Genomic DNA, 22457 nt, shown 5'->3' with positions numbered 1-22457 from the left:
AACTTATATATTAAATATGATTATGTGCATCACAACCATTTATATCTCTAACTGAATATATATTTATATCTAACCATGTCATACTTTAAGTATTATATTTTTGTATTTACACAAAAATAAATAAATTAAGGGCTTTCATATATATATATATATATATATAAATACACACATATATATATGTATATATAATATATATACACATATATATATATGTATATGTATATGTGAATTTATGTAAAAAAACTTTTAACTTATGGTTTTCATAATTCATAATATATATGATAATGTTGGTTTAAATTGGTATTTTACTGCGTCATTATGGCATGAACGGATAATATTAACTAAAATAAATAATTTTGGTAAAGTTTACATATGAAATACAACCAGAAAGCGCCTAGTATGCCGAAAGATGTTGATTTATTAATATTTTTTGAGAGACGGGAAATAGTTAATGAGGTCGGAAGTTAAAATTGAAGAATACTAAAATTCAAATAACAATTATAGAACAAAATCTTATATAAACAAACAACTATATTATGTAAAATTACTAAAATTTCTAAAAACTTCCATGGATCGTCTAAAAAACAAGAAATGCCACTACAAGTCTCTACGTCAATTGTACACCAATGTCATCACAATAAAAATCTACTCATATACACAAATAAATCCATCATCATTAGGAAGGGGACAACATGAAATATTATCAACAAGAATAACTAAAATAATATCGATTCACCCAATTTAGAGCATGCCCGTTCATTGTACGGGCTATAGAGCTAGTTAATATGAAAATACCAAACCAGTTGATACAAAGTTAATAATATTTAAATGAATTTATATTTTTCAAGTTTGATTATACATACAGTAATCAGTAATTTAAGTTAAAAAATATCCAATTTTCCTACCGTTTTAATATTTTTTTATAAAAAATTAGAAAATATTACTAGACAGAAGAACAAAACAAGATTAATTAATTTACGGAAGTGCATATCGTTGTTCCACGGTCGACGAACGCCCATAGCAGTGACGACCCGACCCGTTTCGGACAAGAAAAAGTAAGTTGGGAGTGAAATAACAACCAACTCACTCATTTTCAAAGCGTTGATCCACCGAGTTCACAACTCACACCAATTCAATGGCGGTAAGTCTATTTTCTCCGCTCTCAGATCTCTTCTTAAACCCCAGATCAGTACAATTCAAGTAAATATACACACACTCATCATTAACTATATATTGATTGATTATGCAGGACTCTTCGGGGACGACGTTGATGGATCTCATCACTTCGGATCCTACGCCGACGGCGCCTCCACCTGCGTCTTCTTCTCCGGCAGCTTCTCCGGCGGCATTTCCTCCTGTTAATACCGGACCTTCGAAACCGGCGTCGGATCGGAAATCGAAGAAAGGCACTTTGATGCAGATCCAGAGTGATACGATATCGGCTGCGAAAGCTGCTTTGAATCCAGTTAGAGCTAATATATTGCCTCAGAAGCAGAAACAGAGAAAGAAGGTTTAGTTACTTTTAGTCGATTTTTCGGATTATACTGTTTCCGTTCACTGTTGTTGGTCAGTAATTTTACTGTATGATACGTGCTTAATTTGAATCAGTAGATGAAATTGCGCTATGCCGCATTTTTCGAAATCGATAGAGGAATATTAGGATTAAATTATTTGTGTACGCCATATTTAAGTTTTTATACCTAATTCTAACTTAACAGCTTATGCAAAGCTAGTTTGGTCATATTTCTGTTATTGATTGTCTAATTGATTGTCGCTTGCAATTTTACTGTTAGACATGCACGTGATATAAATTAATGAAGCAAACCTACATTACTAAATTATTATTTAGTATTGCAGTTTGTATATTTTATATAGAATTATTAACTTAAGTATGGCATTTTTCATTATGCTGTCCCTAATGATTGTTAAATAGATTGTTTTTGGCAATTTTACTATATGATATGTGCATAATTTGGACCAATAGAGGAGCTTTATACTTTACTCGTAGTGATTGTTTTATCGTGACCCATAATGTTCATTTACAACATTTTTGATTGTATTTCTGCTATCGACTGTTGAACAGACTGTTGCCGGAAATTTTACCGTGATTTTATTTGCTTGATTTGGATTAGTAGGGGAAGGTTACAGTTAACTGATTTGTGAATGAATAATCTTAGTTTGCATATCTAATACAAGCTCATTTATATGTACAGCCAGTATCTTATGCACAACTTGCAAGGAGTATTCACGAGCTAGCTGCTAGTTCAGATCAAGTATGCTGTCATTTCGACTCCTGATTCAGTACATACTGTTTCATAAATGGATTTTAAGATTTTAAGTTATTTACCTTGTGTTTGTTACTGTTTATGTTTTTTTGCTATGTTTTTGAATGCAGAAAAGTTCACAGAAGCAGTTAGTCCATCACGTTTTTCCCAAACTTGCCGTTTACAATTCTGTTGATCCCTCGTTAGCACCATCTTTGCTTATGGTACGTTATTGTTTGGTTTTATTTGTTTTGTGTCAACCTAACTACTGCAGCAACAATAGCTTTTCGCTAAAAAGCCGGTAAAAAACTGTTTGGTAAAATTTAAAACCTACTTTTCGGGAAAGTGCTTTTGGCCTAAAAGCTGCTCTTAGAGAAAGTAAGTCCCCCCATGCTTTTAGAAAAAGCCGGTTTCAGCTGTTGCGGGAAGCAAATGCTGATTTTACCATGAAACCTTAAAAAAACATTATTATTTTTAATTTTTTGCATCAAAACATATACTTATCAAAAAATTACCAAACAGTCATCTGATTTTTATAACAACACTTTTTTCAGCAACACTTTTTCTAACAACACAACAATTTTTAACAGCAATCCCAAACAGAGCCTTAGAATCAAATCTCAAATAGTGCAAGTTTCTTGTGTGAATTGATTATATCTTTACACCGTATATATCCTAACATATCATCAGTCACTTATAATTTAATCAGAGAGATCTATGCCTTGAGTTGATGCAAAAATGCAGTCTTCATCGACTAGAAAATGTGCACATTGATTTTTTACGCGATATATCTCATCTTCCTTTAAAATTTCTTTCTCCGAGAGAACGAATTTCCAAATATACTGCAATTGTTTATTCTCAGCTTACTATGTAAAATGTTGCATGATGTAGGTGCATCCATTTGTTCTTTAGGTGTATAGCTCAATCCTTTTACATGAATCTGAAATGGCACTTTTTTTTGGTGGTAAATATATCTCTAAATATAGGGGAAATGGAAAGTGAAAATCTAACTCTAACACTAGGTGCACCTTTGTTTTCATGGGCATAAAACATGTCCGAGGCCAATTGTGATGCTCTAGTTGCCACATTTACATTTTTAGCCGAGTGTAAGCTATATGAATCCGTGACCAGTAAGCTTTTAAATTGTCAAGTAACCAGTCACACTCACTCAATCGTACAAAGTACGATGCGTATCTCTACGATCGACAACAACCATTATAACCAGTAGCAATCCTAACAAAAAATATAATTAATAGCAATACCCTATGTTACTCGGACTCGGTTAGAAGTGCCCAACATGGATACATGTCTAAATATCGGACTCGACAACATTTTGAAAAAATATACATGTTTTTGCCTTAAAATAATTGTCCAAATCTGAGTATCCATGTTTAGGTGTCAAGGGTCCGACACGGGTACTCGATGATAAAATGAAGAGTCCGAATAATATAGGCAATACCAACAACGAATATTTGAAGTAAATAAACGGGGGTGGGAGGACTCGAACCCAAGTCCCCTCCTAAACCGAGTTCTGGTATCATGTTAAGTAACCAGTCGCTCTAAAATCTTAAGGTGTCGGAACAAGACCCCAACATGATCGTATGATACAACAAATATTATTCAACATAAATTTACAAATAATTTTTATTAAATGCCTGAGTTATTGAGGAAGACAATTTAATGCAAGACTGAAATCTTACGTTTCAACAAAATTGAACCGTACAGAGGGTTTTGTAAATTTTTTGACTTAAATAATGTTTTCATTATGTAGCTTGACCAGCAATGTGAAGATAGGACTGTTCTACGATATGTCTATTATTACTTGGCCAGAATATTAGGAGATCCTGGTTCACAAGGTTTAACTCCTGGTGGTGGAATTCCTACACCAAATTGGGATGCTAGAGCTGACATTGATGCCGGTGGAGGCGTAACACGAGCTGATGTGGCGCCTCGAATAGTGGAACGACTTACTGTGGAGGCCTTAAATGCTGATGTTGAATGTAATGGAACTCCCTTTCGCTATTTTTCCATTCGTTAGTGCGATAGTGGAGGATTTATACTACAGAAGTGCATCCTAGAAAACTTGTTATTCTCAATCTAGTTGTATTTGGTGCATTGATTGTAAATATTCTATGGATATTTGTGTTGTGAAATAGATAAAATATAGTATAAGTTATTACTTCTGAGATTAATGCAATCACTCTTGTCCAAGCCTGACTAAATTTACTTTTGCCATCTTCTGTCTATTAAGTTCATGCTCGAAGACTTCAGGCGTTGAAGGCTCTTTCGTATGCTCCTTCAAGTAACTCTGAAATTCTGTCCAGGTTGTACGAAATCGTGTTTGGTATTCTTGATAAGGTATGTATGTGCAATTTTTACATCTTCATGGTGCCTTGTGTGTAGTTAGACAATGTTGCTGCCATATTACTCCCTCTGTTTTTATTATATGTCGTTTGAATTTTGTGCACACACTTCTAAGTGCTTTGACCGCATAGTTGGAATAATAATTTTCAATTTTTTCTTTTTGTGAATAAAAATATATAACTAAAACTTCAATTTACAAAAACAAAATTTTTCAAAATATTATTTTATCTGTGCAGTCAGAGGACTTAGAATTGTGTGCAAAAAAGTCAAACGTCATATAAAAAAAACAGAGGGATTATGAACATTGTTTCTTCCTTTGTAAGTATAATTTAGTTAACTTTTTTATTTGTTGAATGTTGATATAGTATATATAATATTATTGTTTTAATCTTGCCTATTATGCAGTGGACATGTAAGCGTCTACTTGCAAGTTATGCTCATGCCTGAGCCAATACTCAGTAAAAATTGCTCATTTTGTTGAATTCTATGTACATAAAAAACGGAGGGATATACTTTGTTTGCTTATGGTAGCTTTGGACATAACACAAAATTATATTGTTTTGAAATAATTTAGGAAATTTAACTTGAACTTCTAAATATTTACACATTAAAACCAAAATATGTTTTTAAGAAATGTTATACCTTTATAAATAGATCGAACTTTGGAGGTGTGACTTCCCCGAGAACCCCTTAACTCTGTCAGTGCTTTGGACTTTATATATCTCTTACATATTTAGAATTTAACAATTTTTTGTCGGAAGGGCATAGATTTTAATATAATTATTGCATGTACAGGAGTTTATATATCAAAAAATACGTATGTATAGATGCACTCATAGAGAGTATATTTATTATGGCTGATAGCTAGTTTATATGGCATTGACATAACCTCAGAGCACCTGAATGCCCATAACATTCAGAAGATTATATGCAGAGGCTCACCTGTTGGTAATATTATTTGTAAGAGAGAAAATTGCATTTGCTACTCGTACTACTTGCCGTTTCTTGTATACAAGTTTTAAGCAGATCTTTGACAAGGATGACATGACAAATCTCTCTTGCCATGCTACAGTATTCTTCTAGTTTGACCATGATAGATTTTACAATATTCTGAAATGTGCAGACTGTACACATGCACGTTTTAGTTAATTTTTTTAGTAGGATATCGTCATCTCATAAATTCATTTCAACTTGTACCTTTTTTTCTTATTGATTGTACTGTGTTACTTTATACTTGTTTTACTAGTTTGCGTGCCAAAACTATGTCTTAGCTACATTTAATTGGGTACTCAGGTTGCTGATGGACCTCAGAAGCGCAAGAAAGGCATATTTGGGACAAAAGGTGGCGATAAAGAGGTAACTGTAGAAATAATCTGTTAAATTTTATGTTGTGATTTTGTTTTTTAAATTACCTGTAATTGTATTATTATTATTTACAGTTGTGTTAACATGCTTTTTTCTAATAAGGTATTTCATTTGTAATATCTTTTTCTTGCACTGGATTGTCAGTTTATTATTCGAAGTAATCTGCAATATGCTGCCCTAAGCGCCTTGAGAAGGCTTCCTCTGGATCCAGGAAATCCAGCATTTCTTCATCGTGCTGTGCAAGGGTTAGTTTATTACTATTTGTTTAAGTTTGCGATATCTAGGCATGTCATGTATAAGCACTCTTGGTCAGTAATGTACAACTCTACTACCTATCTAAAAACAAGTATAAGATACCCTTTCTGGTGTTAATTTATTCTTAGATTTTGCTCATTTTACTCGAGATTACCAGAGTCTCCCAAAGTTAGTTCTATTTTCTGATTCCAAATTTGGATCAACGTAGGTCAAATTTTCCTATTAAGATTTTTTTGCTGTTTATGTGTATAATATATAGCAATTTCCTTTTCAAAGATCACGGACGGCAGTAAGTAATGTGTGTCACAGGTTCCAGTCAGAAAAAAAGATTATATTTAGGGCTCATGTTCAATTATAAATACGAAATGGCCTACAACCTTGGTAAATAGTATTTGTAATGTATTTTAGTGAATTATATACATATTTTAGTGTATACTGCTTTACTGTTTTACAAACAAAGCTTAGGTTAATTTGTTTTGGTGAATCCTGAAAGTTGAGTTTGTAATCTAAAAGTTTGTAGTCCAAGGTGACCCTATTTGTATGTGTCTAATTTTAAATTAAATATTTCTAATAAGTAACAACTAAACGTCATGTTCATGTTAGTTAAATCAGTCTCAACTATATACAATAACAATTTCTAGGTTTTAACCCTTTATTTTTTTGTTATTTCTTTATTGTCAATAGTATCAAAATTCAAAAGCATCCTTTTCTATGTAGTTTTCTAATTGAAGTGCCCCCATTTCACTTAAAGAATAACAGTCACATACATATAAGTTTAACAATATTTTCTGTTCTGATGCTTTAAGGGGCGACTGCCCTTGGTTTCTGACTATATTCACCTGATAAGTTGTTGCTATATAAGTTATGACATGTTTATTTTAGATATTTATCTAAATATAAAATGCAGTGTGTGGAATTTGTTGTGTGGATGGAGTGATCGACGGATTATATGTTACTTGGTTTATCTACTCGATAAGTTGTTTAAGACTTTAAATTGTCTCATTAGGGTCTATTACCTTATACAAGTCAAGAGTGATGTGGAACAAGGAATTAAAATATTAATTTGTATTTATCTATGTTTTTGATTAAGAATAGATTTGATTGAAATTTACCAGATATTATTTATATCAAATGAATAGATTATTAAGAATATTCTAGATTATAGTAGTAGAACAATAAAAGGATTATCTTATTTATTAAAGTTTTTATGTGGTGGTTAAGTTTAGGGATTTACTCCTATATAAGATGTAATCTTTTATAATTAAGGAGACTGTGGTCACTATTGAATTGCGATTGTTCTCTCTTGTTATGGGTTGCAATCCTAACCCATTGGGATAGTGATTCTTCTTCGGTTGGATCACCTTAGGCTTTTGGATTTTTTGTGGTTAATCAACAAATATCTATCTTTTTTTATCATGTTTTTTATTTTTGTCCTGCATCAAAGAGGCATGTCTCACTTCGTGATATATAGGAGAACAACCCTTATATGGAGAGTTTGTCCATCTCAAATGAGATATGATGTAATTGAATACCACTGGCTCGCGCGTTTCTTCTAAAGCCATATTTTGGGGGGGGGGGTATAAAATAGAGTAGCTGTCTCAGATGTTTTTTAGACATGCAAGTTGTATTTCTTCCAACTATTTTTTTTTGAATTTCACATGCTCTATGTTCCTCTAGAAATGTTTATTTGTCTCTCTATAAAATTTAATCTCTCCTTTCCTATTTAAATGTCCTTTTGATTAATTTCAATCAAATTGACCAGATTTTGACCTTAATTTTTTCATAAAATTTGTTTGTAATTATTTAGTAATAGATATATATACATACGACACTATATTCCATGTATTATCATGTCCAAGTTTCTAAAACATCGAAACGTTAATAAATATTTGTAAAGTTACGGTCAAAAGTTTAGTCAATTTGACTGAAGTTTACTTAAAAAGGACACTTAATTAGGAATGGAGGAAGTGTTTCTTTTCTATTAATGTCCATAGTTTTATGTAATAACTATTTTTTGATATAAAGTTGATCATTGTTCCTTTGGTCTTGGTCTTTCAAACTGATATTACTTCGGATATGGTTTCACAAAATTATATTGGTTATTCAAATGCAATGTTAGTCATGATGGGTCTTTTTAGAGGCCTAAATTAGGTCAATCACTTAGATGGCCTCTTATTAAACAATGAGATAAAGAGCAAACTTTTAATTTTGCATTGTATTTACAGCACGACTCAACTGCTTTTCTACTTCAAATGATTTTGTTTTTTAGTAATTCTTATGCTCTTTCAGGGTAACTTTTGCTGATCCACTGGCTGTGAGACATTCTTTAGAGATGATATCTGAGCTGGCAGCTTTGGATCCGTATGCAGTTGCAATGTCATTGGGTATTTTGACCATTTATTAAAGCTTCCTATTCTAGAAAATTTTAACAGTTTATGCTTGCTTGAAGCCCAGTCAATTTTTATTCCCTACGTAAAAGTGAAAAAAGAACATTTGTACATCTGCTATCTGCCCTTATGTTTTATGTGGTCAGTGCATGCAACTTTATAATTATTGGTTTAATGGATTTCCTCCCTATAGTAGTCATCTGCAGTTGCATTATATATGCATGCATTAGTTATTACTCTAAATAATATATCTCTAAAATGCCATTAGTGGATTAATATATGTTTTTAAGCTATCTAATCTTTTCATTTTCATTTTCATTTTCTTGTGCAGGAAAGCTTGTTCAACCTGGGGGTATATGTGATAGCCTTAGTACTTGTGCCATATATTAATGTCCTTGCTACTTCACTAGTTGTTACTAACGTGTGTAGGGTTTTTACTGTATCAGGAGCTCTGCATGATGTTCTTCATTTGCATGATGTTCTTGCTAGAGTTGCACTTGCTAGGTTGTGCTATTCAATTTCTAGAGCTCGGGCACTGGATGGTATTTATCGTTAACAAAGTAGTTTCTCTAAGAAGGATATAGTTGTTTGTAAATGCTAAAGTGTTATATTTGTACAGAAAGACCGGACATCAAGTCTCAGTTTAATTCTCTTCTTTATCAACTGCTCCTTGATCCTAGTGAAAGAGTTTGTTTTGAGGCTATATTTTGTGTACTGGGAAAATTTGATAATGCGGAAAGGTAGTCTTTGTGCTCAATTTCACATGTTTCAGCTGTTAAGAAATAAGGGTTTAAAATTTCATTCTGCATTGTTCCACTACAGGACTGAGGAACGTGCCGGTGGTTGGTATCGTCTGACCAGAGAAATTCTTAAGGTCCCAGATGCACCTTCTGCAAAGGATGTTAATATAGAAACCAAAGATGCTATTCCTCCAAAGCCCACCAAAGATAAAGCAAAGAAGACAAGACGGCCCCAACTCTTGATCAAACTTGTAATGAGAAGGTTTACACTTTTATTTACTGTTTACTTTTTTCTTAGTAAAAAAATGTGGTTTTTGTTGTTATTGTTTTTTTTTGGTTGATGTTAACATTATTATATCACTGACTAATGCTTCAGGCTGGAGAGTTCTTTCCGCAGTTTCTCCCGACCTGTACTTCATGCTGCAGCAAGAGTTGTACAGGAGATGGGGAAAAGTAGAGCCGCTGCTTTTGCTGTAGGTTTACAGGATCTTGATGAAGGAGAAAATATCAATACTTATTCTGAATATAGTGATTCAGATATTAATGAAACTGCCTATGATGGTAACTCTTCTAGACATATACACACATATATATGATTGGTAATGGTCAATTCTAGATATATAAATATTCAATTACTCACACACGCGTCTTCACTGAGCCTTGAACCGTAAACCTCTTGTTACCAAAAAGATGGGTACCCAATAGGCGACAATGCTAGGGATAGTCTTCTATATCTCTGATTATGGTGAACAAGGTGTCCTTGTTAGCATTTCCCTTGTTCAAACCGCAAGACTAGAAATTCTGATTATAATTTGTTCTTTTTGTCCCATGGTGCAAGATTAAACTGATTTGATGTTTCCTTCGTAATTATGTTTGAGGACAGTTCTTAATTCTGTAAGTTACATAATACTATGTGAAATGATGTTTGTTTTGGTCACCAACAGTTAACTAAATAATCCTATGCACGTGCAATAGTTCCTTTTGTGTCAAAAAAGTTGAATGGTGGATAGGAACGGTTATTTACTCATTCTGATATTAATATTTTTTTTTGCTTAATAAAGATAAAAATAAAACATTCACATATATTAAAACTACAGATATGCTCAGATAGGCACATGCGCAGGTCTCCTGTCCTTGCAAACAATTACAATAATCAATTACCTTGCTTTATATTCATCTTCATTATTTGTTGTTTTTTAATCTCATATCTTTTCCTCCAGCTAACCGGAAGGTTCCTTCTATGTCAAATGGCACCAGTGGGAAGGAAACAGTTTCCAGCTTATTAGCCTCATTGATGGAGGTGGTGCGGACAACTGTAGCATGTGAATGTGTATACGTTCGTGCAATGGTTATTAAAGCTTTGATATGGATGCAAAGTCCACATGAATCCTTTGATGAACTAAAATCAATAATTGCCTCTGAGCTTTCTGATCCTGCTTGGCCAGCAACTCTATTGAATGATGTTTTACTCACCTTGCATGCTCGCTTTAAGGTACTTTAAAGGTTTTATTAGATTTGTTTCTAATAACTTTGTTTCATATGTTTTTTTTGATAGTTCAACTTTGTTTCATAATCTATATATTACTATTTGGAGATTAATCATTGGTGTTTTACTCTATATTTCATATTATAGGAAATTTGCTGTTTTTGATGATTTTTTTAGCTTATAACTTCATTTATAGAACTTGTAACATTAGTAGCAGTTGCCATTTTATATTCTGGTCTAGTAAGGAGACTTTATTCTTTTTACGCCCTAATAGCGGCTGTCTCTGAAAATTAAAAACACGGGGACCATAATGCGTATGTTTCTTTTTACTTTTCCGTTGTCTGATCTCTCTTTCTCTCAGCAATCTTGATCACTGAATCTTTAAGACCAAGATGTTGGATTTACATGGTTTGGCTGTCATTCAATACAACGACATCCAAAAGTTCAGATTGTGCAATATATTGGATTATGATCATGTATTACCTCGCTCTTGTATTGTAATTATTATTATCTGGTCCCTGGTCATTAGTGAAAGAAAAGACATTTATACATGGGGTTGAGTTCCGGTACAAACTGTCCTAAGATACAAACTTGCAAACTTTTTTTGTTCAACACATATATGACTTGGGTTCAACATCATTTATTAAATAATAATTAATAATATTTCATATTTGTATACCCTTTGTTGAACCCCAGAAGAATAATTGAGAATTATATAATATATATATTCAACAAAAATTCAACTACGGTTCAACATACTCAATACCCCTGTATTAAACAAATAAGATTTCATATTTTTATACCCTAATTTGGTATTGGTGAACCCCAGAAGGTTATTAAAAAATTAATTTGTGTATTCAATAAAATTTTAATTATTGTTTAATAAATGATGTTGAACCTGAGTTATATATCCGTTGAACAAAAATTATAGTTGTCCAGGGGCTTAGGTTTTGAATCCTTAAAGAAGTATATTTTGTTGTTGCACTCATCATATAGAAAATCGTGCACTTCAATGTACACATGACTTCTATGAATACCACCCTTTTGAGTTGGGATATTTTGGCAGTTTCATAACCACCTTTAGGGTGAAAATCAGTTTTTTATTGTTAGGGCATCTACAGTGCATCACACTATTTTGGTGTGATTTCTACACCAAAATGGTGTAAAAATTTCACACCAAAATGGTGTAAAAATTACACTATTTTCATATTTAACTCCAACCCCCATACACTAAATTTCACACCATTCTTGTACTATATAGGTTATTTTATTGTTAAAGTACAATAGTAAATAGTTGGTACTGTAGGATACAAATGGAATAACTTTGTTTTAGGTCAGGAGTGAACGGGTAATGTTGGAATAAACAAAAACTCTAAAAATTTGGTGGGACACCAAATTTGGTTAACACCAAAATGGTGTACGATTTAGAGTTGGGTTGGAGAGGAATTTTACACTAAAATGGTGTAGAAGTACAAATTTGTAATTGGGTTGGAGATGGTCTTTCTACGATTTTCTGATTGTCATGTCTGAGTTTTATAAGGAACCTGCCTTTGTATTTAACATTAACTGGACAGAGGATATCAGGTTTAAATAAATGGTGTCATTACAGAAATCTTGGAAGAAACACTGTTAGCAGCAGAAACTAAGTTGATTTCTTTACAAAATTAGGTGCATGTGAGAGTGGCAAGATTCTTTTTCAGTTTTATCATGATGTGTTGGCTAGGCCCTGCAACACGATATTCAATTGGATCCAAGTCATTTAAAATTCCTATGTTGCCGATTGTTTTTGCCAGGATTTAATTCTATGCAAGTTCAGGATATAAAAGTACAGAAAATTTACCACTATGATTTTGATATATTAGAAAGAGGACCTGAAATCAACTGAATCATTCATGCTGAAAATAGACTTTAAGGCACCTTGATAGAAGTTGCTAGTTCCGCGAATGCTTGCAGAACACCAGAAGATAGGACAGATTTGTAGTAGGCAGAAACTGATTGTCAGCATTATATATTTCAGACTTTCAGACCTTGCGGTGCCTGAATTCCTGGCATATATCTACAGCTGTGTTGCAAAGAGGTTGCAGGTAGAAATATTGTATGCATACCTGGGTGTGTGCAGGTTTTGTGTTTTAGATAGAGTATTAGACCATGCTTTGTATAACAGTGACTTTTTTAATTGTCAATTTGAAGATTATTGTGAACTTGTGTAATGCCAATCTTTTTGTTGCATTCTTTATGTACCGAAACATGATAAAAACAGACTTTATTGTAAACTTTAGTTATTATTAAACTATACTTTACTTCTTCTCATGTTCCTCTTTCCGCTGTATTATAATAGGCTACTCCAGATATGGCCGTCACTCTTCTTGAGATTGCTAGAATATTTGCTACTAAAGTTCCGGGAAAAATTGATGCTGATGTATTGCAACTACTGTGGAAAGTATGTCTGTTCTCACTTTTGTATACTATCAACCCCTTTATTATTTCTTTTTGTTATTATCCCACTTTGTGTTTCTTTTTTATTAAAGGCTTGCTTGTTTTTAATTTTGTATCTTTACGTGTAAAGGACTACTCCATATTGCCTCAATATTGACGGCAGTGGCAGGCTTCTGGCTGTTAAGCTTTATATACAGATTACTTATCATCTGATTACATCTAAGTACCAATATTTCTGATATAATTTGATTCCCGATAACTAGATATTGTTTTCCGTATACCTCCATTCTCTCTATGATGTCTCCGGTTAAAAAGATGACTGGGCATTGACTTTTCTTCTTAGAAGTAGCATGAATTTTTTGAACTGCATCTGCATTGTTATGTAATTCTACGGGCTCCAGCTTAAAATTCTCTTAATCAGCATCCTCAGACAGTGGCTGGGGCTGGTGGTTGAAACTTTAAACAAGTTTGATATGATAGTTTGGAAAGAGGGATATACCCAGTTCAGGCACCTCCAAACTAAATAAATGTAGCCCGTTTATTCTCCAAGTATTGCAAAAATAACTCCATCTTAGGATAAAACTACTTATTCACACCCTTTAGGATGAAACTACTTATTCACAGTTTACACCCTTGCAGTGTACTAATTTGCATCATACATTCTCATTTTATCTTAGTTGCTGTCATCTGTTGATGAGGTTAATATCTAATTTGTCAGACATGCCTTGTTGGAGCTGGTCCTGATGGTAAACACACGGCGCTTGAAGCAGTCACAATTGTTCTTGATCTACCACCTCCACAACCTGGCTCGATGTTGGGAATTACGTCAATTGATGGGGTCTCTGCATCAGATCCGAAGTCAGCACTTGCACTGCAAAGATTAGTCCAGGCAGCAGTAAGCTTCTTAAATCAATGACCTCTATCATGACCGGACCGGGTTTAGAGCAAGTGGAAATGTTATGGAGAAAAAGTTGCTAATCTTTCTATATCACCATGTTTAAAATTGTAGGTCTGGTTTCTTGGTGAAAATGCAAATTATGCTGCTTCCGAATATGCTTGGGAGTCTGCAACCCCTCCTGGAACTGCATTAATGATGTTAGATGCCGATAAAATGGTTGCTGCTGCCAGTTCTCGGAACCCGACATTAGCTGGTGCACTCACTCGACTTCAAAGATGTGCTTTTAGTGGCAGCTGGGAGGTAGCATCTATTTGATATTACCTTCAGAGTCTAGTATCTTTCTAGATGAACATCAGATATAGCTGTGTAGAAGATGTAGTTTCTGAGTTGTCTGTAAATTCTAATGAAGTTGGTAGATGGGTAACCCACCCCTACCCTTTTCTGGATGGGGGATCCCTGCCTGGCTGCCCCACTAAAATAAATTATGGGCCGTTTGACAGCACGGGTAATTATAGGGCGGATATATAGGTAATTTGTCTTTAATTCGCCCCGAATGGGCACCCGCCCCGTTAAAATGGGGAATTGTGCAGTTACGGGAAATAATTGCCCGCTTAGTATGGTGCGGGTATGGAGTAACAAGGTTTGATACTTTGATTTGTCTGCAGGGGGTGGGGGCATGGTTATCAAGTCGAGGACTAGTCGCCGACTAGTCAACGACTAGTCGCCAAGTCGCTGAGGAAGAAAAAGTCGAGGAGCGACTTTCTGTTTTGTCGTCCATGGGTAAAACTCGACCCGGCCCAAATAGTCAAAATAGGGTTTTTTAAACCCAAGACTTACCCGATTCTAACCTGGGCGGCTACAAAGGCGACGTATTAATGTCCAATTAACAGATCCATCGATGGCGGCTTATATCCGGCTATGAATTCCGGCTCGTCGGCGATTAATAGATCCATCGATGGTGTTCTTCATCTCTATCTTCTTTTTGTCTTACTTCCTCCTCCTCCTCCTCTTCTTCATCTCTTTCTTCTTTCTCTATTTCTTCTTCTCTCTTCTTCTTCATACCTCCTCTGTGTGTACGTGTCTATATATACATGTTTTGTATATATATGTACATGTACGGTTTTTCATTCTGTTTTATAAAAAAAACTATTTTAAATCTTTCTTTTTTTGCTTTTTTCTTTTTTCTATTTCATTACTTATGAACATAGAAAAAAGGAATTTTAATTTTTCTTTTATTCAAAAACAAAAATTTGTCATTCTTTTACACAAAAGATGAGTTTTTATTTGATTTTTAGGTTTTAAATTTATTTTATCAGGTATGAAATTTTAAAATTTATCCATTTAATTTTTTTTCCCAACTTCAATTAATTTTCATCAATTTTAAATCTTTAAATTACCTAAGCACGTTTTAACTTTTGATGAACAATAAAACTATGCACTATCCACTGAACATGTGGGTTGTTCACTATATATACAAGTTTGATGAATTATGAAATTGACATGTGCCAACCCATATTATATATTATAATTATTCTAAATATATATATGTCGACTATTTGTCGACTTTTTACGACTAGTCGGGCGACTTGTCGACTAGTCAATTTGAAGGTACTTGAGCGTGGAGGCTCGACTTGTCGACTTAACAACCTTGGGTGGGGGTATTTTATCTTTTAGAAAAGTAGCTTGAGAATGGTAACTGTCGTGGACGATTGTGTTGGGCTGGTAGAACCCAAGTTGTATTGGTGCGTATAGATTGTATTAAAAAGTTTGAACTCATTTCCACTCTTTATCGATACTCTAGTTCCACATGTATGTTATAAGCACCACCGCCAAGATACGTGTCATCTCTTATTGTGCTTTGTGCATCATATAGATCCTTGAATTGATATATTATATATACTGTGTGTGTGTGTTTCACTTTGTATATCTTGGCAACATCTTACTCTATTAATAGGTGTTGCCATGTGCTCTATAAATGTTTTACTTGCGGAACAGAGTTGTGACAATGTTAACTCTTACAATTTGGATATGCTCTCTGTACGGGACATGTTATGCCATATATGTATGTTGAACCGGGGTTAACTCTCTCCTCTAATTTGTGTGTGAACTGCAGGTTCGCATTATAGCTGCTCAAGCTCTCACAACCATGGCAATAAGATCTGGGGAGCCATATAGATTACAGATCTATGAATTCCTACATACGTTAGCTCAGGGTGGTGTGCAGTCCCAGTTTTCGGATATGCACATCAGCAATGGGGAAGATCAAGGAGCTAGTGGTACTGGGCTTGGAGCACTAATAAGTCCTATGATAAAGGTCCTTGATGAAATGTACAGCGGGCAGGATGAATTGATCAAGTAAGAGTAGAATTTTCTTCATTCTAATTTGGTCAATGAAGATGATGTTAAAAATTAAAGAATATAACAATATTAACTTGTTTTTTTCTTGGATACGGCCAATTTAATTAATAGGGATATGAGGAACCATGATAATGCAAAAAAGGAATGGACAGATGAAGAACTTAAGAAACTCTATGAAACCCATGAGCGGTTGCTGGATCTTGTCTCACTGTTCTGCTATGTTCCAAGAGCAAAATATCTGCCACTAGGGCCAACAAGGTATGTCCCTTTCATGCATCATTTCCTTGTTAATCTGGAACATTTTAATGTTTCACTTAAATTTGCATGATATCTAGGACTCCCGTTTTGGTTTGATCATGATGATTTGAGTTTGCATTTTGTAATGATCCCGAATAAATAATTACATAATAAAATTGCACTTAGTAGCTCAAGTGGTTGGTAGCTAGAGATCTCTTTGGGGACTCTTATTGCCTATGGGTCCCGTATACGAGAAACAGTAGATACATATTACATAACAAATTAGGTTATTGGTATTGGCAAAATTTTGTTCAATGATCATCCTTTGCTCTTTTCGTACTTAATAGGTTTTGTTATTATGTCTCACTAAAGTTAGCATCATTCATTTCTACAATACAAGTAGGGCGGAATGGGGCTCTAGCCCCTTTGGTCTAGGTCAACTGTTCTCCCTTGCCCTTCTATGTTACTTGATTCCTCGTACAGTCTTTCGTAAGTTCTCTTACATTTATTCTTGTGTCTTCACATAGATGTAGAACTTGGTTTCAGAACAAGAAATTGTGGAAGCATAAAAAGCCCGTCTAGGGTGATTTTTTTTTAAAATAAATTCTTAATCCTAGAAAGATGTATTGTTCAACCCATAGGATATGTCATTTTATATCTATATTATCAGTCTTTATATAATATTTAGGAGTTCCATGATTTAAATAAAGTCTAGATCCTAGCTTTACATGGGAAATCGCTATATTGTATCATGTATATGTACAAAAACATTATAAATAAATCATTAAGCAACATTAAATGTCTAATTGTTTTATGTCTGGTATCCGTGTCCCCGTTCACATGTCATTGTTATCAGTTTTTGGTGCAAAAGTTTATTATTATTGGTCACACAACTCATTGTGTTTTTTGTTTATGTTATTACAACAGTGCAAAACTTATTGACATTTATCGCAATCGGTACAACATAAGTGCGTCAACTGGGATGAATGATCCAGCTGTGGCAACTGGAATTTCTGAACTTATTTACGAAACTACTAAAGAAACACATGCTGATCCTGATTCCCTTGATGATGACCTTGTGAATGCTTGGGCAGCAAACCTTGGAGATGATGGTTTGTGGGGAAACAATGCTCCTGCAATGAATAGGGTAAGGAATTCTGTTCTTATTCAAAGTTAATTATTTATTCAAGTGGTCAATTAAAGATAAAAGTTGATTTTCCCTATTGTTCTTTCTGTTTAATTGTAGGCGCAATAATTGCATAGAAACTGAACAAGTGTATTCCTACTTTAATAAGAAGTAAACAATCCTTCTGCTAGTGGACCATCTAATGGTGCAACTCTTCTAGTATATTATTTTTTGTTAAAATATGACACCATCTGTGATACTGGCTCATCTTGTAAAATCTGTGTATCACTGCTCCACAAATGCAGCTGATGAATTTCCATCTCTTAAAATATTAATTATTTTTATTACTTCTATTAATGACCCAAGTTACATTGACCTAATTTTTAAATAACCTATTTTCCTATTTAGAATTAAAAAGACAGAGAGGAGAAACTTAAGGGACTTGAGAGGTAATCATGCCTGGTTGTTATTATCATTTGTTTTATTGGTCTTTTGGAAACAAAACCCAGCATGTAAATGTAACACATAGAGTGTTTTTTATACTTGTATATCTATTTGTTTTTAAAAGATTGTTCGCTACTAATTAATCACATGGACTTGATCCCCTTTGAATATTATGAAGTAGAATCAAAGTATTATTCAAACAAGTTGTCCAGAAGCCTCAGATTACAGTTTGGAAATGACTATAAGAGGGTTAAATGTCTGGATTAAACACATGTATGATGAGAAAACTGAACAGTGTGGGTGAGAGAGGAACAACTTGTATGATGAAAAATGAATTTTTATGAAACACTAATGATTTCCAATGACTCTTTACCTAATGGTTCATGCCAGGTTAACGAGTTTCTTGCTGGGGCTGGTACTGATGCTCCGGACGTAGAGGAGAACATTACTTCTAGACCTTCAATGAGCTATGATGATATGTGGGCGAAGACTCTCTTAGAGACAACAGAATTGGGGGTATCATCTTTTATCCCTTCCATGTAGCCATAAATTTATTGTTATCAAGTCCTCATAACAGAATATTCTGGAATTTGCAGGAAGATGATAGGTCGTCTGGGTCCTCATCCCCGGATTCAATAGGATCAGTTGAGACATCCATATCTTCTCACTTTGGTGGAATGAATTACCCTTCATTGTTCAGTTCAAAGCCAGCCTATGGTTCATCACAATCCACGGTATGCAGTTTCTTTTTACTCCAGCTAATTATTGTACGCTCTGTGTTAACTGTTAAGCTTAATTTGTTCACAAAGATTCTTATATATATATGTATATATATTTGGATGCGTGCGTGCTTGTACATTTGTAGCTAGGTGGGCTCTAGATTTTTTTCTTACACCTACAACACATATAATATATATACAACATATATAATATATATGTTGTATATATTATAAAAGAAATATTAATAACTAAAATTGCATTGTAGCCATATGTAAAGATCTTGCATCTCTAAAAAAAGTTCAACGTAATTGATGATGATTTGGTTTTTCTTTTCTGTATTTCCTTATGTAAAATAGTAAATGTCGCTAAATTTGGGTGAATTAGAAAACCCATTTTGTGACATTTGCCGAACGGATGAACTTTGTATAGAGAACATGGATTATTGCATCTTCCTCGTTTTTTTTTGCCGAAGCTTCTTCCTAGTTTTTGGTTCTCTTTTATCTTGCAAAATTTTGAAAATATCTTTTTAAAGCTGTATAGCCACCCATGAAAGAATCATAATCTCTAGAACTTTTTGTTAATAACATTCAATGCCCAATTCATCTGTGTTTGTTGCTACTGAACACTTCCATGGTGTTAAGTATGTGTGTGTATTATTATTAATTAATATTATATTGTTATTATTTTTGTTCTTATCAAATTTATTATTATTTTAAAATTTTATTTTAATGCAAGCACTGTTTTATTATATATATGACTAGTACTGTCCTGTTCAGCAATTAACAAAAAATATTATATACTACCATAGTTTCCAAAGAGTACCAAGTATACCCTCAGGAAACCGTAAGTATGTATGAGGTATTACTTTTTACTAAAATAATGTAGGTTTTTAGATTAGTTTTGACCACTTTGAGTTGTATATAACAGGAAAAACCAGTTGCGAGCAGATTTAGTAATCCCTCTGGAAGTAGTTCCTCGCTATATGGGGATCCGGTTAAAAACTCTTAACTTGTTATATATGGTCAAATTATGTGACAGTGAAATTCTCTAATGCTTCAACTGCTTTCAGATAAGTGAAGAACCCCCTCCATATACATCACCTGTGCGAAGATTCGAGTCATTTGAAAATCCCTTAGCCGGGCCTGGTTCTTCTAGCTTTGAGTCTTCTCAAGATGAGGAGCGAGTCTCTTCTGGAATTCCTCAACATGGATCAGCGCTGTATGACTTCTCTGCTGGTGGTGATGATGAGGTGAGTTGACTTTTAGTGACAATAGTGGTGGGCTGCTGACCTTATCAAGAGCACATGTTCTTGAAGTATGGGAATATTTTTTTTTATCGAAATTCAATTTTAGATGTTTGATTTTTTCCGTCGTTGATTAATTTTCACTTCGAGCGACATCTGTTCATTTTGAATGATCTCCACTAGTACAGTGAATATTACAGTTGTCGGATATCGGTTCTTGTGATTTTCGTGTGCTCTATTTGTTTATTTATAAATTGTTCATTTTTTGTAATTATTCCCCCATGCAGCTGAATCTAACGGCAGGAGAAGAGGTGGAAATTGAGTATGAAGTTGATGGCTGGTTTTATGTAAGTATACATTGTTGGCAAGTTTTCGGGCAAATGAAAGCAGATAGATAATCATTAATATTTGTTATTGAATAATATAGATTAACAAAGACTTAAAAGACCTTGCTCTTGGATAGTTTCTATGCATATTATGTACTATGATTCTGAGGCTGTATATGATCTTTTTACGTCATACTGATATACTGTTACATGTAACTTTTTCTTAGATATCCCCTCCCTACCAAAGCAAAAAAACCCAGACACACACAAATTACACATTCATGTATATATATCATTGCTTTTGCTAACTGTGTGGATTCTACTTACTAGACTCTTGGGTTGTGTTTGAGCCAAGCTTGGAGCAGTATTCATTCTGTTGCAGCTATAGTTTTGTAGAACAAACTGAGTGCTATTTAATTATTTTACCCATGAGTAATATGCTGCAGCTGTTAGTGAAGTCGTGTATCCTAATGATGTGCTAACTTGTCTTGATGTTATGCTTATTGTAGGTGAAGAAAAAACGTCCAGGTAGGGATGGAAAAACGGCAGGTCTTGTTCCTGTACTGTACGTAAGCCAGTCATGATGATGCTCGATATTGAGAAGTGAAACCATGCGGCTTGAGGATTTATTTTTTGGTTTACGGAGATTGGACGTGACATTTACTTGTACCATAATTTTGCCTATAGCTTTTCTTTTTCTCTGAGTTTTTGTTGTAAATGTACCAAAACATTCATTATTTAAAAGTTAAAACTAGTACTGATTGTTTATATGTGTATTTCCCGGTGTTTCACAAGTTCAGAAATCCATATATCTTTTTATATAAATTAATGCCCGCCTCTTACAGGTACGTTAAATGGTGGAATTTAAATAAACTTATAAGGTGTAAGCATGCTGCGAAGAAACAAAGTAGCAAAACTGAAATTTTTCTAGAATATCACAATTCAAATTAAAAATTCCAAGTACCACAAATTCTGCAGGAGTGACTTGACAGCTGAGCATTCTCTTATGTGCACTTTTGATGGACCGTAGCATTTTCAAGCCGTTGAGCAGTTACGCTTGTAATACAAATACTTTTCAAGAGCTATGCACATGAGTCTTAGGGTCCATTTGTTTACAACTGAACCTAGCTGAATGAAATGCTATCTGACCGATTCATGTAACCAGCTTGTTTGTTTACAATATTTTTTCACTTGAATGGTTCATTTTTCCTGAATGGTTCGGGCTAAAAATTCTAGTACTGCACTAGTAGACTGTACTTCTCTACTATATTGTCATACATCATTTATAAATATCAATATAATACCGTGAAAATATTAGTTGCTAGCACTAATTAAAAAATATATTATTTTTCTCAAAAACTTGTATATTTATCAAATAAAAAATTAGAATAATTTTTGAGACCCCAAATTTATACTTAAAATGAATTACAAATACCAAGTTGTGGACTGATTAGCTACAAATCAATTAATAATAATGAACCCCACATTCAATAAATTTCACCAACAAAAGCATCCAAAATTGCCAAGTCACCGGGAACCAAATTTTGATATCTAATTTGGTACGCACTACTCATAACATTAATTAATAATGCTTAAAACAAAAATACACTTTAATTCTATCTTGTTGAATTCCACATTATAATTAGGACACTTGGTAGAAATAATACGATTGCTAATTTGATGTAATAAATATATTTTACTAGATTATAAAATTTTAATGTGTTATTTTAAAATGGTTCAGAAAAATTATTTATCAAACGATATTATTCGTTCATGTTCAGATATATTATTCATTAAAAAATTTGAAT

At 33.7% G+C, this 22457-nt stretch overlaps 1 protein-coding gene across 3 annotated transcripts; it reads left to right on the top strand.

Annotated features, from left to right (window-relative positions):
• Positions 1-983: 983 nt before the first annotated feature.
• Positions 984-21425, top strand: LOC141692692 (uncharacterized). 3 transcript variants are annotated; one of them, XM_074497605.1, is made up of 27 exons: positions 984-1141; positions 1250-1510; positions 2214-2273; positions 2396-2488; positions 4036-4264; positions 4516-4622; positions 5922-5984; positions 6138-6238; positions 8538-8632; positions 8967-8987; positions 9082-9177; positions 9255-9375; positions 9458-9637; positions 9752-9936; positions 10596-10867; positions 13200-13301; positions 14016-14192; positions 14307-14495; positions 16309-16550; positions 16665-16811; positions 17718-17937; positions 18751-18876; positions 18957-19094; positions 20008-20073; positions 20150-20329; positions 20611-20670; positions 21159-21425. In XM_074497605.1, the coding sequence occupies exons 1-27, from the start codon at positions 1136-1138 to the stop codon at positions 21231-21233; spliced, it is 3612 nt and encodes a 1203-aa protein (XP_074353706.1). In that variant the 5' UTR covers positions 984-1135; the 3' UTR covers positions 21234-21425. The 3 variants fall into 3 exon arrangements, with proteins under 3 accessions (XP_074353706.1, XP_074353708.1, XP_074353707.1); XM_074497607.1 differs by lacking the exon at positions 20008-20073; XM_074497606.1 differs by lacking the exon at positions 984-1141 and having other exon boundaries at positions 1244-1510.
• Positions 21426-22457: the final 1032 nt, after the last annotated feature.

Source organism: Apium graveolens, chromosome 10 (assembly GCF_009905375.1).
Source record: "Apium graveolens cultivar Ventura chromosome 10, ASM990537v1, whole genome shotgun sequence".
NCBI lineage: Eukaryota > Viridiplantae > Streptophyta > Magnoliopsida > Apiales > Apiaceae > Apium > Apium graveolens.
Note: the sequence above shows the minus strand (reverse complement) of the source record. Positions and strands in the feature narration are given on the sequence as shown.

What these genes read in the sequence shown, in the direction of transcription:
- LOC141692692 (XM_074497605.1), top strand. An exon ending in AAAGATTAGTCCAGGCAGCA is followed by an intron (nt 14,193 to 14,306) that starts GTAAGCTTCTTA and finishes TTAAAATTGTAG; the next exon opens with GTCTGGTTTCTTGGTGAAAA. An exon ending in ATGGTTCATCACAATCCACG is followed by an intron (nt 19,095 to 20,007) that starts GTATGCAGTTTC and finishes TGTATATAACAG; the next exon opens with GAAAAACCAGTTGCGAGCAG.